At 38.1% G+C, this 19,711-nt stretch overlaps 1 protein-coding gene across 2 annotated transcripts in view; it reads left to right on the top strand.

Moving 5' to 3' along the window:
- The window catches only part of eipr1.S (EARP complex and GARP complex interacting protein 1 S homeolog), a 90,926-nt gene that overhangs the window by 46,261 nt on the left and 24,954 nt on the right, over positions 1–19,711 (top strand). For both annotated transcript variants that reach the window (XM_018264589.2, NM_001096397.1), the window contains 1 exon segment: positions 12,667–12,766. In XM_018264589.2, coding sequence (XP_018120078.1) covers positions 12,667–12,766 — 100 coding nt within the window.

Genomic DNA, 19,711 nt, shown 5'->3' with positions numbered 1-19,711 from the left:
AATGCCGCTGTGAATAATACAAATAAAATATTAATTCCCAGTTAATTAGAGGGAAACAACAGGCCAGCTTCTTGTTTTTATTTTATATCCAAATGAATATTCTCCTGCTACTGAGCTCTTCAGTAGTTTCATTTCGTGTTTGTGTTTCTGGCTATTAAATTGATACTGACACATGGAATGGGGGGGGGGACAATATTCGCTTTTTAAAAATCCAACTCTAATCTGCCTGCCAGCCCAACTGTACTTACATCTCCTGCCATATTCTGATGGACTCAATAGACAAAGGATTGTGTGTAACCAATATTTACATGCATATTATGTTTGTACATCACACTCCAACTGGTTGTACAATGTAAGTCAGAGATAATCAGACTGTCTTACAGAGGAAAGATTATAGGCCACTCTGGAATTTTGAAATTCAATGTACTCAGTATTTATTGTATATGTGTCAGTGGATGGTTGACTTCTCATTGAAGGTCCCACCTTTTTTCAGGGCTCACAAGAATATCTAGGACAACAAAGAATTTGTTTGCACCACAAAGCTTATCCTAATTGAATTATCACTGGGCTTCAAGTGTATCTTCGGAGCACTTTCTCCAAATCGCACCCTAAGGGTAGGACTACATGGACATTGTCGGCGCGATCCGACATGCTGCAACAAAGCGCCGGCGTCAAATCGCATGTGACGGAAATAAGTGTAAGTAATGGAAATGTCGGATGAAGTTGCAGCGTTGATCCAACGCGGCACGACTGTCAGATGCAGACGCAGCATGTCGTGTCAGATCAATGCTGCGACACCATCCGACAATGCATTCACTTACCTTATTTCCGCCGTATGCGAAATTCGAATTTCTAATTTTTGAGTTTTTTATAGGGGAACTCCACAAAAACATAACTTGAGCTTTTTCAAAAGTAAACATAATTGCAAGCAACTTTGTAATTTACATAATTTTAAAAATATGCAGAATTTTCATGATTTTTAATGGTTTCTGACAGTTCCCTAAGCCTAGCCCCCCTGCTCTCCTGCTGATCTCTCTGACTACTTTTCTGAGCTGGCTGACTACTGTTACTTTGTATCAACCGCCATCTGTCCTCAGTCAGCATCCTCCAATTCCCACAATTCCATGCACACATGATTTCAATAATGAAATGAACATCACAGTGCAATGCATTGTGGGTTATGTAGTTCCTGCATGCTGTCTGTAATCTGTGGGGTAGTTGTTACAATTTGTAAAATCAGTTTTAGTCCCTCCTTCCCTACCAGGATTTTAAATGATGCAGAAAGAGAAGAACTGTTAAACAGCTGGATTCCAGCATAGAAAATAGCATTTATTCATACTTTTTGAAGAAACGGGTAACTGTGATGGGTATATTAGGGGTTTCTGTGTTGTGTGGGCTTCTTTATCAAATTTTGATTTGGAAGCCGGAGTCCCCATTTAAGTGAAATTCATCTAGGGAATAGTTAAAATTCAAATTTTGAAGTTTATCATGTACTGACCCTTTCAGAATTCGAATTTGACTATTCGTCACCTTAAACCTGCCGAATTGGTGTTTTAGCCTATGGGGGACATCCTGAAAAAAATTCGAATCTAATTGGATTTGACATCAGGGGCGGGTAGATGGGCATGGTTGTGATATCGGGGCAGGGCTATGACACTGTGATCGGCCATTGGCCAATCGCCGTATCAATCAAGGGAATCCTGCCCGGTTTTCTTTATTTGGAAAACCCGTCAGGTAGTTATGACCCGTGCAGCCCTTCAAGATACCGGGCTGTCCGGGTCAAAACCAGACAGATGGCAACCCTATTTTCAACTATATAAGCTTTTCCAGTCTAATAATATGGTTAAACATGCTGAGGAAGAAAAGTACTTTAGGCAAATGTAAGGACCCACTGGGAAGCAGCTAGGCAAATTACTGGTGGAGAAGAGGAGCTGTAAAATAAAAGGTGATAATTGATGCATCTGGGTACAGAGTCTGGGCTTTAACGGCTATTAAAAACTTCCGTAGACATACAAAGGATAAGAAAGCTTATGTTTATTAACCCGTGGTGCAGATTTCCTTATGAATTTCTTCTACTGGACTGTTTATGGCACGACAGTGGGCACTTCCAATTTTTCACCTATTACCAGTTTGGTAAAATACATTTTTGTGTCAGTAGTGTGCGATGCATGGCAAAATGTGGTACATTGCTGCAGATCCTAAAGTGTTAAGAAACTATTTGTCTGTGTAAATTTAATCTGCATGCGATCTGTCTTTTTTTTTTGTAATGTCTATAGCCCAAAATGCAAGCTGTTCCTCACAAATGAAGTGTAAAGCCTTACGCTTCTTACTTCTGTTGTCAAGACACCTACCGATATGTGTTTTGTTGGGTGACTTTGGAAAACAGTTTCAAGTGTACAGTGCAGAACTGTAAGAAGGTTGATTTTTGTTTTCCAACAAACACAGACTTAGGGGGTTATTTACTAAAACTCTAGTTTTTCTGGTCGAGCTTTAAAGGGGAAAAAACTAATTTTATTCGAGATTTATTATACCCAAAGCTGCAAACAATTTGATTCTGAAAATATTCCAGCTAACACATGTCAAAATCATGTAAAAGTCAATGGCAGATGATCCCTTTAATTTGTTTTATGCCTTTATGGTTCTCAAAAGTTTCGGCCTGACTGCACTGGTTTTTGGAGCGTTAAGTCTAAAAAAAAAAAAGTTGCTAGATTGGAATTGACGCTCGATTTTTTTTCTGCAACGTTTTTTTTGGAAAGTATTTCTTGTTTTATAGACCTACGTGTTGGGGTGAGTCTATAAAAGGAAGGAGGAAGTCGGGTGCAGATCGGGGGCACGTGGGTTAGGGCCGGGTATGGGCTGAGTTTTTACCGCCTGTTGTTCTTCATAGACTGTTATAGACTTCAGTCCTTCTCCAGGTCTGCTAATCAACTGGCTTCTGCTATATTGTTTCAAAGATCAGAACCAACAGTGCAGAGATTGTAAACAGCCAGCAGATACTGCTATAAATAGCATGTACAAATAACTTTTAAATCACAGAAAATGTGTAATTCATACACAGGTTTGGGTCCATTATCCAGAAATCTGTTATCCAGAAAGCTCCAAATTACGGCAAGGACATTTCCCATAGACTCAATTTTAATCAAATAATTCAACATTTTAAAAACATATTTCCTTTTTTTTCACTAAAATAATAAAACAGTACTTTAATCCTAAAATATCTTTAATCCATGTTAAGGCAAAACAAATGTATATTTAACATTTAATTTTTTCAAACTTCAGTTTATCAGTAGGCTTAATTGCTGAAAGATCTCGTATGCAGAAAACTGGATCCTAACTAAGTTATAATTAATATTTATTGAAGGCAAAAACAATCCTATTTGGATTATTTAATGTTTAATTATTTTCTACTTTCTATTCACTCCTATGGGATTCCTAGAATTGTATTTATCAGTGGGTGAAAGTTTGAGTTCACCATTCGATAAATACACTTCTAAGAATCCCATAGGAGTGAATAGAAATTGGGTGGGTGGGTTTTTCCTGTGGTGAGCTCTAATCTCACATTTTGATAAAACTGCTCCTTAATGTATGGAAATCCAGATAATGGTAAGAATCCCTTATCTGGAAAGCACCAGATACCAAACACCTGGCTGTGCCCTCTGGGCCTGAATTTCTAGACTATTGCAGCACAAATATGGCAGCCCCTGTAGAGGAACATGAGGGATCAGACATCAGACTGTATTTTTAGAGCAAAATTATAAAGTTGATGTATACACAGTGGGGCCGATTCACTAAGCTCGAGTGAAGGATTCGAAAGAAAAAAATTCGAATTTCGAAGTATTTTTTGGGTACTTCGACCATCGAATTGGTTAAATTCGTTCGAATATGAACGAAATCGAACGAATCGAACGAAAAATCGTTCGAATATTCGACCATTCGATAGTCAAAGTACTTTCCCTTTAAAAAAAACTTCGACCCCCTACTTCGGCAGATAAAACCTACCGAAGTCAATGTTAGCCTATGGGGAAGGTCCCCATAGGCTTGCTAAACTTTTTTTGATCGAAGGATTTTCCTTCGATCGTTGGATTAAAATCCTTCGAATCGTTCGAACGAACGTTTAGCGCTAAATCCTTCGACTTCGATATTCGAAGTCGAAGGATTTCAATTCGAGAGTCGAATTTCGAAGTATTTTTAACTTCGAAATTCGACCCTTAGTGAATCTGCCCCACAATGTTATGATATATTAAAAAACTGTTTCATTTCATTTCAGTATCCCTTTAAATCAGAGTATTCAGCCACTTTCGGTTCTTTATCCACTGTATCAGTGCCTTTTGTCCCTATGATAAAACTGACCCTAGCATATGAGCATATGTGTGTGATTGTGGGAAGAAAATTAGATTGTAAGCTCCAGGGGGGAAGAGATTGATGCATAATATGTGAGCGCTATAAAGATTATTAGTAAGGTATAGTGTTTGTTTTTCGGGCCCAGAGATAGGTGGGCTAATGTACATGGTGTGAGCTGAGGAATAAATTGTTCTAGTTCTCTCTCCTTGTGTGTAACAAGCCCACAGTGTTATGTGCAAAGCCGCCCCTCGAGGCACAACAGGGCTGGTTGGGCAGCCATCATTTGTGGTGACCTATTTAGGTCTGTGAAATATCACATCTATAATGTGCCTGCAGTACCCAAGCAAAATGAGCCAGTACATCAGGGCTGTGTTTCTGGCTGTGAAGCTCGGTGCAGCTGAGGATAAGGACAGAAATAAGATGAAGCGGCGCCATGCTCACACGCACAGGCTAAGCACAGCAAGACTCAGAGAGACAGCAGGCACTAAAATCCTTTGCAGGAAGATAAATTAGAGAACGAAAGCACTCAGTGGAGATCCCGGGAACAGCAGCAGCAGCATTTTCAGGAGAAAACAGCAGCACTGAGAACAGCCTGGCGGGTTTTAAAGGTCACATCATCTCTTGCAAATTATAAATCAGTCAAAGAGAATTAGCCATCCAGGGTGCTCTTGTCTTTCCACAAGAGTGCCTTCCTGCTGCAGTGCATTAAAGGAGAAATGTGCCCAGGTTGCCTTAAATCCTTCATAGGCAACTGAAAAGATGACAATAAACTAGCAGAGAGAAAAATGGGGAATGTTCCATCCAGCAAGATTGTGCGGGAGAAGCCACAAATTCCCCCTTATTTTTTTTATTGACATTACCCACAAAATTACATACTTTTTATTAATTGCCTTGATATTGTGCTGGGAGACATCCACATATAGAAGCATCTCCCCGCTGCACCATTCTCACTGTTTCTTTGTAGCAAATTGTGCAGTGTTGGCCCACGACAGCTATAGTTTTTAATGTTGCCCTTTTTCTACCTTGTGCTAACTGGTCCATTATCTCTCTCATATTTCATCTTTATTACAGGTATGGCCTCTATTATACAGAATGCCAGGGACCTAGGGGTTTCCAGACAATGGATCTTTCCATTCTTAAAAACCTTCAAACATTAAAAAAAAAAAAAAGGAACCCGGCAGAACAATTTTGATACTGCCTTTGTATTTTAGAAAAAAGAGCAAATTGGTAGAAAACATTTAAGTAGGATACTGCTAGAAATGGAAATGTTGCATTTTAGAGAGTCCTGGGTAATATATTTCTAGACTTTTCATAGACAAGAGACAGGTACACCAGGTAAAGACCACATTGGACTATGTCTTTGTTTTATTTACATGTATTAAATAACAGAAATACAAGTTCTTTTCATACAGCAAAACACATACAAGTTTATGTATCTGACCTCACAGTAGGCCCAGGGCTTGCAGTCTTTATAAACCAAGAACAGTACCACGTGGGTAGAGCACTAATCAGTTTTGTAGTGTAGTATAACTTTATGTAACTTGGACTTACAGTCCTTTTACTCTTTATAAAGTTCAGCTTTCAGCTCACCACTCTCTTAGGACATCTTATCCTGAACCACCCAGAACTGAGCTCCACACTGCTCTCTGGCAACCTCCACATAGAGCATTGTCTCTTCCTCTCACACTTAGGCAATACCTGTCTAATTTTCACCTCCAAGGCAAAGCTGTCTTTCCTTCTCACATCCAAGGCAGAGATGTCTCTCCCTTTTAATATCAGGACCCACAGGCCCCATATTTCTTTGTCAGGCTTCCTGACAAGGAACACTGATCCACACCAAGTGATTTACTTTTCATGTGCCCAGTCAGATTAGATGAAGTGGTTTTCTGACTTTCAAAATGCAGAGGTGGAAAAGGTCTCAGCAGCCAGGCTAAAGACCATTTTGTACATAGTATAAGGTGAAAAACACAAAGAACGATGATATCTTATTACAGACTAACAACCAATTTTATGGCCATCCAAAAAAATCCGTCAAATTATCGTGCGGTTAGTTGGCACCAAACCACCGTGATTTTTCGCCAGACATCAGTCAGGAAATTGATCAGATAGGTCAGAAGATTTTCATTGTTCACAATGAGATCTATCCATTGTCCAATTGTTTGCAGGGTCCAGCAGGCAACTGCCCACAGTTTTTCTAGCTTCAACTAGACTATATGTCTTAAAATAGTCGTTTTTGTTCATGGACAAATTGTACATTTAAAAGATAAGCTTGGTCCAACGATAACAAAATTATCTTTAAAAAATCTTAACATCTATGGCCACCTTTAGATCCTGAGCAGAAAGACGTGCCTGCTTTTTAACATGGCTGCCCTATACAGTTCTATTAAATTCTTGAATACTTCTATTTGAAAGTGCTTTAGTATAGTGGAATCTGCTCCATATATAGAAGCACTACCTCAACCCTCCTAATCTTGGAATGTTCCTTATATAGGGGTACCAGTTGTAATATAATTATCTACACAATCAATATGTCCCGATATAATTTTATTTCAACCATCATAAAGAAATGTGATTCCATCTTTCAATGTTATTGGAGTCATTTGATACAATAATACATTATATTTTAAGAAAATATAATCATTTCATGATATATATATATATTTACAGAGATAATTTAAATGAGAAGTATGTCATTTCATAAATGCACCACTTTTTATAAATGCGTTTACATGCAGCAATCAGAGAGCTCACTGGCACTAGGATATAAGATGAAGACATTAAATTCAAATAAACTGATTTATCTCTAAAAACAAAGCTGACCATGGCCAGGTTATGTTTTGTTATGTGACTCTTTATCAATGTGGAAGAACAATAAAGAAGCAAGACAAGAAGAGCATTGATGCCTTTAAACAATGGCGGAATACTTCTGAGTATACCGTGGACGGCAAGGAAAATAAATGGATCCTTGACTAAATGAAACCTGACTTTCCATTTAAAGCAGACATTACTAGAATGGAATTGTGCTACTTTGGACATATTATGAGAAGGCCCTGTCCATGGAAAAGACAGCTATGTTCTAAAGAGTTGAAGCGAAAAGTGGAAGAGGACAACCAGCAAGATGGATGTATTCAATCTTAACATGAACATTCTGCCGGGAAGCCTAAAGACCCAAACAGAAGGCAAGAAATGCTGTAGAAATACTATTTATATGGTTCAAAATAGATTTGACAGCTCTTAATAATAGTAAGAATACGAGATACAGAGCACAGATATTGCAGAGTGGTTGTTGACCTTGAAATTAGCTTTTCATGTAATATTTTAATTCTTTTCTTTTTACTTTTTTTTGGCTGCAGCTTTCCAATTAGGAATTTCATCTGCTACCTGGTTGCTAGGGACTCATTTATTTTGGCAGCCAAGCTCTGGCTTGAAACATATAATTAAAGATGAATAGGAGAGGGCCTCTACAGATATGTGCTAGACAAGACCAGCAAATATGCTGTAAAAATGTACTATGTCATCCTGGGAGGTAATGAGCTCTGTATTTCAACCTATCCCAGCCCCAGCTGCTGGATGTGTCTTAGATTTACAGATAAGGAGAAGTTCTTTTATAGATATATAAGTGGTTTAACTGTGACTTATAATTTGATCAAATGCTCTGAAGGATCCTGGAGGTAGGATCAAGTGTAAAGTAAAGGTGCCTTTAATGTCACTATTCATGCAAAAAAAACCAAAAATTAAATATATATTAAACTCCTGCTGATCACAGTTCTAGATAGTTCTGTTAACCCAGTGGCTACCAGATTGTAGCCTCTCACCCCTAGGGGTCAAAAAGCAGTGATCTTAGGGCAGGAATATGAGAAAATGCCCTATAAATCTTATAAATGGTCATCTCAGATTTCTGGTGACCACATATTTTCGGTCATAGATGTTGACCATGGCTGACTGATGTGCAATCTGTAACCTTGTTTTGAGCTAAGGAACCCTGAATTCATTTTGGACCTCAAATAGGGACTCAAACCACTAAATTGACCCATAGCTTTAGACTGCCTACAAGTACCAAAGGGACAAAGTGGGATCAGAGATACTTCATTATCTTAATCCTTTTTGTTAATTGCCATTGATTCAGAGCTTTGCATATTGTAACAAAAAAGTCTTTCATGGACAACACCCTGACCCTGATTTTCAATCTTTTTTTTTTTCTTACGGACAGAAAGTTGCCTTTAATAATTTAGTCCAAGTCAAGAGACATTGCCGCTTCAGGAAAGGATTAAAGGCTGCAGTGCCCCATCTCATTAAGTAATCTTTTCATTGGTCAGCTAAATCCTATGGATTTAGAACAAGTGCAACGCTGCCTTCATTCTTTAAAGAAATTCAGTGAGGTGTTAAGGCTTGCATGTGAACTAAACAGATCTGCTTCGCTCTGTTGGACTTTCGTTTAAAGGGAATTTACTACCGAAAAAGTCAATTCACTTCCACCTAATTTATTCTGTCCACCAGTGAGTTGTAACATGAAAAAGCTTATTTAGTTTCCTTTTATAAATGCATTCTAAAACTCCTCCTCTTCAGCTAGTTACCTTGTGCTAGTCCAGTATTTTGCAGGGGAAAACAGGCATTCAAATGGGTACAAGAGAGGAAATTGGTTATGTATATAAACACATTTTGGTTGAATTTAAATATTATCTATGGTAGTGTTTAGCCAGCTGAGACAAGGGAATTGTTTTCGTAGATCTTGTGACAAGGATGTAGCCATATCTTATCAGTTCGCCCTGGTCTAAGGTGGTGAAGAATACTCTTGGCGAAAAAGGTAAGGTTTCGTTAAATTCGCACTTTACTGAATTTGTGGAGTAACGTTTGTCTCTTTTGCTAGCGAATTGTCGTCCACGCCTGTTAGTAAATTGGCAATGTCCCTGCGAATGAGATTTCTGGTGAATTTTCAAATTTCCAATAATTGGACCTTAACCTGAGACCTTAACCTGAGACTTAAACTGAAAACAGTTTTAAAAACCAGTGATCTAACCAGTGTCATAAACACAGTCAAGGCCACAGAGAAGACCTACTGTAGCTGGAAGCTGCTTTTTTTGATGCCACTTAATCCATTATCCCTCTCTCCATTGACACTACCATCAAACCTGAAACAAAAGATCGACACAAATGAAAAAGTACATTTAGAGCAATTTTTTTTATGGCCTTGAATCCTATTGAAATCTACAGAAGCAAAAGTTTATTGAAAAAGTATGATTCCTGGGCTTTAATGTATTGCAGGTGAACTGCACATAAGGTTTTAAGCATCTGCTATAGCAAATAAAAATTATTTGTATACAAAGAGTCTAAAAGCGCTAGGGATCTAAAAGCAGTCTTCCATTTTTCTGTTTTCTGTATAGTTTGGTGCAATATGTAAGGGTTTTCTTTTTAATGAAATCAATAGGCAAAATGCATTTTAAACACAAGTAATAATCAGAGTAAAAATATCCTCAGAATTTTCTATTAAGCCCTTCACTACCACTTGCTGTAGAATGTAGGACTCCTGCATGAAAGTATTATTGTGTAGACATGGCTGTAGATTCTATGTTTCCAGGTTGCCCTTTGATCTATCCCACCACATGTTTACTGGCAGTACCTGACATGGGAGAATGAAGGCCCAGACATCAAAAAGGGTTAAATAACAATAATATGAAGGCTTTTTTGCAGGAGCCATAATTGGATAAAAACATTGTCTCGATAGCTACAGCATGTAACAGTGCTCTGCTTTGCTACTACAACTAAAGGCAATAAAAGCAGCCTGTGACTTGACTAGATGCAACTTGATATTCAGGGTAAATAAATTTGTTTCAGAAAAATTATATTGCGTATATAGACCACTATTTTCATTCATATCCAGCAATCCAGGCAGGCAGCGTTTGGGACATTGCTTGTTTCTTTTGCAATATTTATAATGTAGAAAAGATGGATAGTAATTGTTTTCCTTAAAGGGCATGTAAAGTCTAAAATACAATAAGGCTAGAAATGCTGTATTTTGTATACTAAATATAAACCTGAACTTACTGCACCACACGCCTAATCAAACAAATAATTTATGCTTTCAAAGTTGGTTACAGGGGGTCACCATCTTGTAACTTTGTTAAACATCTTTGCAAGACTGAGACTGTGCACATGCTCAGTGTGGTCTGGGCTGCTTAGGGATCGTCATAAACAAAGCTGCTTGAGTTCTGCATGGCTGCGAAGTAAGGCGGGGGCTCTGACAATTCCTAGTAAATGAAGGGTTAATTTCAGGTTTCTTATAAAAACAGTACAAATGTTTTAATTAAAGTATATTTTCTTTTTCATTAAAGAAAGTAAAAATGGGATTTTATTTTTTTGCCTTTACATGCCCTTTAAGTAGGTCCTAAAATTCAGACAGCAATCATCAGTTGTGTAACTAGAGTGTACTGAGCCCCCCTGCAAAAAAACCTTTAGAGGGGGCATGGTGCACTCTGATCCCCATCCTTCCACCCAACTTCCGCCCACTTACCACCCCAGGTCTGCCCACTTCCCACCTGAATTGCATCACCTTCATTGTCAGTAAGAGAGCGGGTGGAGAGGAGGGGGTATTCTTATTAGCTATAGAGAAGCAGACTCCTGGCCCCCCTGTTCCCCGGGCCCCCCTGCAAATGCGGGGTCTGCTTTCTCTATAGTTACACCACTGCCAATCATTCATTTTGCAGATTCATAATCTCCTAAAATTACTTATTTCAAAAAATGAGAGATTATTGTATATGGGATTATAGTTAGACAAATACAAGATTCCTCTGCACTCAACCCATTATCAATATATTTAAGACAGAGACATTTTGTGCATACTGCTACTGAAAAATGCCTTACCCTTTAAACAAAACAGGGATTGTTTGTCCACATATTGCAATATATTTAAGATGGCCAACTACATCAAAGTCATCCCATATCTGGCCAGTCCTATGCTCAATTTTCATCTGATTCATTAAGAATTCTATGGTTTAATTAATGGGATTATAGTTAGATAGATAAAGAGAGAGAGATATATAGATAGATAGATAGATAATAGATAGATATACAGATGAGATAGATAGATATTTCTAGTTACTTGAAATTTAGTTGTCATTTCCTAGACACGGGATGTAAGCCTGATGCCCATTACAGCTCCAAGCTCCCCCTAATCCAGTTGCTTTTGGTTGGAAGGATGCTGGGAGTTTTAATAACATCTAGAAAGCCTCCGATTTGAGAAACTCTGCTCTAAAATGCTTCTAGAAAGATAATACCATATATTTTTGCAGAGTATAAAACACACATAGTTCTCACAGATTCTTTTTAATTCTAGATCACACTATAAATATGCAGAGGAACATTTGTTAATTGTTGTCAGAAGTTATTGAGTGGTGGTAATTCAGCAGTGTCTCGATTCCCTTTTGGCATAATCACTGCTATAAATCAAGATGGAAAACGATTTTGAACATTTAGCAGATTTTCTCTGCAACAATAAAAAACGCAGGACATTTTTAAATTGTGTTTTATTGTTATTATGTGAGTTCAATATATTTAATATATTTGGCCCTAAAGGTAGCCATACAATAATCAGACAAGTCGGCAGTCTGCCCGTGTATAGGGCCCTCGGACAGGCCTGTCTGACCGATATCTGGCTGAAAATTTGCCATGTTTTCACCGTAACCAAGGCAGGCCTGGATTTATGGGCTGGCCACAAAGTCCCTGGTCTAGGCCAGCAGAGAGCTGAACTGGGGACTGGGCGGCAGATTTTGACAGTTGTTTAAATCTCCCACCCAGTCCCCAGTGCCGGCAAACATGGAGCTGTAAAGGTGAGCAGTGGGGCTGTGCGAGCGGAGCAGGTCTTGTATGGGGGAGCAGGTCAGGAGCGGGTCAGCTGCAAGGGAGGGAGCGGGTCGGGTGGCCTATGGTTGCACAGTTTATAAATCCGGCCCTGAACAAAGGTATCAATAACATTATTTTACCTGCTCATTTCTGGTCCCATTGTTTCTTTTGGGAGTATGAAGAGTCATTAAAATGCATTTGAAATAGAGAGAGTGACATGTTACTATCTTGATGACATTTTCACAAGAGCTTCATTAGTTTCCTTCTACATCTTTGGAAATAATTCATATAAGTAAAGGCTTTTCATGAAAAATATTTCTATCTGTATTTTTTCTTATAGTATGTGCAATGGGAAAATCACATAATGTCATTTTACTAAAGTCCAACCCTATAATTCTTATGAGGTCAGCATCGTTTTTGTTCTATTGAATATCCCACCATGAAATATCTTCATGCAATTGTTCTTTACATTTGGCTTCTATTTTGCAGTGTTGCTTGGGAGCCCCTGGGTGATGGAAAAAAATTGCTTTCCCTGGCTGACAATTATCTTATGATCTGGGATTTACAAGAAAGTTCTACAAAGTCCACGGTAAGAACACATCTGATTATTTAATTATTTATATTTCTCTATGCAAAAAATGGACCCATGCTTTTACCATGCTATCCCTGTTTGGTGCTTCCCTTTGTGAGTCTCCATCATTGCATTCCCTCATTTGTCATGAATCATAAATCCACTTCTCCAACTGGAGCTACTGGCTAATAGATCCTACACTCCTGCAGCATTTTTTCCAGAATTAAAGTGGTCATAAGGGAGCATTGTGCTTGATGCAGCCAATGTGCCAAAATGAACATAATTGTGTTTGTGCTGTAAATTGGACACACTTGCACTGAAAGCTTTCCAAGTAGGGTTGGTTTAACTTCTGGTTTTGGACCCAAGAGTGACTTGTTCACCTCATTTTGTAAATTTAAATGCTGTGTGTCTATTGACAAAGAGTGCTGAGGGAACCCAGGAGCTACCACCTGGCACAGAGGTGGTGGAAGCTCCAGGGTTCCCCTGCATCAATAATTGCAAATTCACTCACTATGGAACCCGAGACAAGAAGGACCAAGCAGCCCTGGGTGCAAAGAGAGCATTTTGTCGTGATTGTTATGGTGTTGTTTTTATTTCTAAACTACACTGTACATTTACATTACAAATAATTCAATCTACTATATTAAAAGTTATTCTTGAACCAACAAGTGTATTTTTTAGCTTTAATGTTGGTGTGTAGGCAGCCATCTCAAGTCATTGCATCTAATCCTGTGCTTTCAGAAAGAACCAGCACTTCACAATGGAACTGATTTTAGATAAGCTATTGTTTATCCTACTCAATGTAAGTGGAGTTGAAGTGGGACATGGATTTTTAATATTGAGCGCTATTCTCATATCCACCACGGAGCTGTTATCTGGTGTCAGTGAGCTGTTATTTGGTTACCTACTGTTGATCGGCTGCTGGAGGGGAAATGGAGGGGGGTGATATCTCTCCAACTTGCATTACAGCACTAAAGAGTAACTGAAGTTCATCAGAGCTCATGGCTAAGGGCACAAGTCACATGACTAAGGGCACTTGGGAAACGGTCAACATATCTAGCCCCATGTCAAATGTCAAAATTATTTAAAATATAAAAATATGTTTGCCCTTTTGAAAAACATATTTCAGTGCAAAATTATTCCTGAGCAGCACTATTAAAAAAAAATATGTTTTTTTTCCTGTGACTGAATCGCTTAGATTTTCAGAGGTAATACTTGCCCCTTGTCCTAAAGAGAGACACAGTCTAAAGATTACTGCTTTACTGAATTCAGTATGAAATTGTGTAAGTCACTCAAAAATGTACCGTAAGTCACACTGCATCATGATTAGTAATTCATTGCATGCGTGGGGAATTTGTTATAATAACTGCTGACATGCAGAGATACTGTACCAAGTGCCGAACACCTTTTTATCTTGCTATTATGACAGCAGTGTTGAGGCTCCTCAAAGAAAAACAGATGTAAAAACTAAAAATTTCCTAACTTGTGAAATAAATTCTGAACCGATCCTATCCTTTATGACCCTAAAGAGAGTGTCCTTGGCTTGCACACCATCTCCATTGTGTCTTATGTGAGACTGTTCAGATCTCTAGCCTATCAGATCTCTAGCCTATCATCTACCTGCCACATTTCCAGCCCAGACGCCTAGTAATGAAGAAGGCGTGCAAAGTCAGAGTGGGTAGCATCTAATTAAGGCACCATGAATGCTCTGAAAGCTAAATCCATTTAAAGTAATGCCACATTATGTCAATTTACTTGATGCGCCGTGGCAATCCTTCTTCCTAATGGCAGGTTGCAACGCTGCTTTGTATTATTAATGGCAGTCTGCAAATCAGCAGTGTTCCGTGTAGAAATGTTCTGGCTGGAACTGTGTGTTCAGGAGAAAGAGTTTGAACATGCCGATATGCGTGTCGGATTTTTGAAGGAAAGCATATTCATGCCCAGAAGATTGCTGAAATTGCTCAGGAATAGTTCATCGTTGGGAAAGCACTTCCCGGGTAGTGCTGGCAAGATCAATGAATGCATGGCTTATCTGCCATAGGAGATTTGTGTTCAAAATTCAGTTGGACACGCTCTTTCCTCTTTTCTTTTTCACCTTCTCCCTCGTGCATATACATACACACACGCAGATACTTTTACGCACTGTGAGTGACATGAATGCTAGACATGACAGAATGTCTTCCTGAGGACTAGTCAGTAAATCAAAGTGTATTCTAAAGGAAATGGCTTTCTATCATCATATATTACCCTACCTCTGAAACATATATATGTGTATTCATATTTATGATATCACACAGGGCAGCTAAGGGAACGTCTTTTGCAGGTGTAGCCGGCTAATGTTCGTGTTTTGTTCATTTTCCTGAATCGTATTTCTAGGGCTAAAATTGTGGATAATTTCATCATTTATTTAATGAAAAAAAAAAAAAAATTGAGGCTATTGAAATTTTGTTATTAGTATTCGAATTAGTTTCACATTTGTATTCGTTCATGCATTTTATATTAGGACGTTTTAATAAATGACTTGGCATTCGTGTTTTTAGAGAAAATAAATTTTTTCATGGTTTCTAAAACCACAAGGGATGCACCGAATCCACTATTTGGGATTCAGCCAAATCCCTGAATACTTTGTGAAAGATTTGGCCGAATACTGAACCAAATCCGAATCCTAATTCGCATATGCAAATTAGGGGCAGGAAACAAAAGGAAAAATTCTTCCTTTGTGATGAAAAGTCACATGAAATCCCTACCTGCCCCTAATTTACAAATGCAATTTAGGATTTGGATTCAGTTCAGCCAGGCACACATATTCAGCCAAATCTTGCTGAAAAAGGGAGAATCCTCAACTGGATCCTGGATTCGGTGCATCCCTAAAAAACGCTAAAATCATAATATTGATAAATGTGTCTCTAAGGACACATTTACTGAAGTGTGAATTTTCTCCTAACATCACCAAAGTTCACCTCAATTTGCCAGGTGTATTTTCACTACACATCTCATGCTTTAAGTATTTTTTTTTTCAAGAGAAATGTGGTGAATTTTATCCTTGCATAAATTTTCTATAATAATTTGCCATTACATTTCCTCATACTATTGTAGTGGGGAACATTCTAGAGAATTTCTAGATGATGTATATAGAAAATGAGCCATTTGGGGGGTGATGAAGATAATGAGATGGCTGCTCTGTCTCTGTAGTGGTGGTTCTCCAGCTTGAACCTGGAGAAATTTATCAAGGCAAAAATTTGTACTGCTCTTCTAAATTGTAGAATATTTACTGGAGAAACTTTACCATGAGAAGAGATGTGAATTTATGCCAATGCAAAGAGACTTTTCGCCACTGCTAAATAATTCTACAAAACTTGTTCTAGTCTCCTTTTAGTAAGTTGTTAAAGTTGAGTGGAATCTTAATTTTTGGTGAAATAGCCCAAATTTTAGCTTTCACCCTTTAGTAAAAATGCCCCTAAGTTAGAGCCCTTCCCTGCTCACCTCCTACCTGAGACCCTTGAATGCCTAGTTATTAAAGGTTGGATTTTAGTGGTTTTAGAGGTTTTTGAAACCATGACTAAACTCACAAATTCTAAAACCACAAATGTCATGGAATTTATTAGAAAATCGCTGAACAATGCGCTAAAAATCTGAATACCACTAAAACCTCTACAAATTTTAGTTTTTCGGATGATACCTAGGGAAAAATCCTAAAACCTCTGAAAGGTGACTTCTATAGCCCCTCGACAACTTTAACTTGGTGAATTGTAGCATTGAGGTTTTTGTGGTCTTTACTAATTCTTAGAGATTTGTGGAAAACATAGAAATTAGATAGATAGAAAGTAAATATTAGTTCATAAATGGACCCCTTAGCAAGGAATGGCCTCCAATGAATGGAGATTTGTGTGAATACATTATTCTATGGGTAAGTGAAGCATTTGTAATGCTGCTATTTTTAAAAGAAACTAATGAAATATAAACCCTTGTGAATTTTCAACTTTATTAATAAGGCATTGGTGTTAACATATTGGGTAATAAATGATCACAGTATCACCTCCACCATAGGATAGAGAACATGTTTTCTCTAGGTACAACTCTTTAGAAACGTTAAGAGTCTCTAGTGGGGAAAGGAGCTGGAAATGAAGCTTCAAATCTATAGGAAACTGTTTGTGAAGATTCTCATTCATGCAGGTCATGGTATGTCTGTAGAAATAAGTCACTTCAACGGGACTTCTTGTGTTTTTTTTTAAGACGTTTCACCAGTCATCCAACTGGCTTTCTCAGTTTTGAATTTTGAACGTCTTCAGGAAAAATACATGTCCAGTTGATTTGACCTATAGGAAAGTGATCTGCCGGTCCACTTGTTGCTGTTGAACTCAATTTATTCCATTGTCTCTTTGACTAGCTGACCTCATCCCATCTGATCCCCTATCTAATCCCACAGGCCTTGTTTGTATTATTCTAATGCTGTTAAAAGAAGCCAGAAAAGGAGGTCTAGAAGCCAGAAGCACCCAATTACTGGGTTGGGTTGTGGAACGCGGAACAGGTCCTAATTACACAAGGAAAATAGTGACATTAGCCATCAACAAAGCTAGTACCTATACAGATTCTTCATGAAAGATAATATAGTGGCTCGTTAAAAACATCTTCTTTGCCGTACCCCAACCCACTTTGGAATAACCAAGTTCTGCCTAGACGTTGCCCTTTTTGCATGAAACTGGTATAGTCCCCTTCCTCTGTTAAAGGGGATGCGTATACTTAAAGGGACTTTTATTGATAAAGACAGTGATATTTAGTGTATGATGGCTTGCAACTATTCTTTGTTTTTATACCACAAGTTTTAAATTTGTAAATGAACTGTTGTCTGTAGTAAGGCTTCTAATAAACCCCCTAGAAAATGACTGTGTTCAACTGCTCAAAGTCATTGAACACATTCTGGTGATCCTGACAATCAGCAAAGTTGGAAAGAAGAAATTGGAAAACATTGACTTGCTGGTATTTTGGGTTTCCAAGTTTGATCATTCATGAATCTGCCCGATGAAGTTAGTTTTAAGATGAACGTCTTCTTTAGGTCAAAGGGTGGTAGATATGTTAATGTGTAAAATGTTCTCTGTTTTATTCTTCATGTGATATGTTCTGTATAGGTGAACATTGCTCACAGGGCTTTGATTAAAGATGTTGCACTTCTTCATATTGAATTTACTGATTGAAAATTAAACTCTTCCTTTCTGCCTTATCTCTCCTTTTTCCCCCCTCAATACTAGGAAGTTTTGCACAGCTAGTGAGCAATGAACTTGAAAGGTTTTCCTTTTAACAAAGGTTTCCTTTATGATCTGACAAAATTAGAGCACTGAGCTCTGAGAGAACTCCAAAGTCAATCTAGTTTAACCATTAAGCCTTTAGATAAGAGTGTGAATATAGAGCTTATGAGATTCTTTGACTACAAAGTGTGGTGATGTTTCTGCTACTGGTTTCTCTTACATCAGCCTGTCAATGCTCACATGAGGCATATGTAGGACCGAAGATGCACTTCAAACCTGAAAAATGAGGACCACCCCACCATTGACATTTCTCCACTGATGGAGGCTCCACCATGTTCTGCAGTTATCACTGGGATATGCAGATGCATTATATTGTGAATAATTGGAAGCACCATTTTTCTGACCATTTGCTCCACAAAAGGAAGCCATTCTATACCCGTGGTGCCAAGGGGCTTGCAATCATTTTAATCATTTGGCAGGGCAGAATGGAAAAGTTATATTTATAAAGGCAGACAGAATTGCGAACACAGACACTGTGAATCTCCATAAGAGCTTTTTAAATATTGCAAAAATTGCAAATTGGGAATATTTATTTACACGCACTGAATTTCTAAGAAATTCTAATAGTTTCTCAAATTGTGAATATAAGTAAAACGCTATTTTCTCGCACAACAATTTTGCACAGTGGCCACACTCACGCATTAATTTGCAAGCCATGTGCAAAAAAAAAACAAAACAGAAAGATGGGCACAGCAGTGCAATATTTTAGCCTTTAGGAACTAGGATAGGCAATACAACCATTTGCGAATAAATATGCACAACTTTATAAATGACCCCCACTAAGTTTTTTGTTTTTGCCCCTTTTCCATCATGTCTCCCTTGTTCTTTTTTAGCTCTGTTGACTGCTTTCTGTTTTGTTTTTTTATTTTTCTGGTGCCTGTAGCCCCTTCTCTTTTGGTATAATCTTTTGTGGTTTTAATAAAGCTAGCATTGTTTATAATATGCTCATTATAGCTAGGGGGCACATTTACTAAGCTCGACTGAAGGATTCAAAGTAAAAAAATTTCTAAGTTTTTTTTTGGGTACTTTGACCATCGAATAGGCTACTACGACCTTCGACTACAACTTCGACTTCGATTCGAACTAAAAATCGGTCGACTATTCGACCATTCAATAGTCGAAGTACTGTCTCTTTAAAAAAAACTTCGACTACATACTTCGGTAGTTTAAACCTACTGAGGTACAATGTTAGCCTATGGGGACCTTCCCCATTACTTTGCTAAGGTTTTTTTGATCGAAAAAAAATCCTTCGATCAATGGATTAAAATCCTTCTAATCGTTCGATTCGAAGGATTTCATCGTTCGATCAAACGATTTTTCCTTTGATCGTTCGTAGGATTTGCGGTAAATCCTTCGACTTCGATATTCGTAGTCAAAGTATTTTAACTTGAGGGTCGAATTCGAGGGTTAAATAACCCTCGATATTCGACCCTTAGTTAATGTGCCCCTAGGTGTGTTTGCCAAGCAGGCATGTAAGGTGCTTTTCAAAGAACTGAAATGTTGCAAAGGCAATAAGGTACCTGGGTTAGACAAGGCTAGAATGCTCTATCACTTCTTATACTGAGGGTGGTGGAGTCCAAGATAAGTATAAAATCTTCACTTCTTCACGATTTAAAATATGTATAACTCTAATGATTATAGCTATAACTATAGTTGCTTG

This window comes from Xenopus laevis, chromosome 5S, assembly GCF_017654675.1.
Source record: "Xenopus laevis strain J_2021 chromosome 5S, Xenopus_laevis_v10.1, whole genome shotgun sequence".
NCBI lineage: Eukaryota > Metazoa > Chordata > Amphibia > Anura > Pipidae > Xenopus > Xenopus laevis.
The sequence above is the reverse complement of the archived record's forward strand: the minus strand, read 5'-3'. Positions and strand labels throughout refer to the sequence as shown.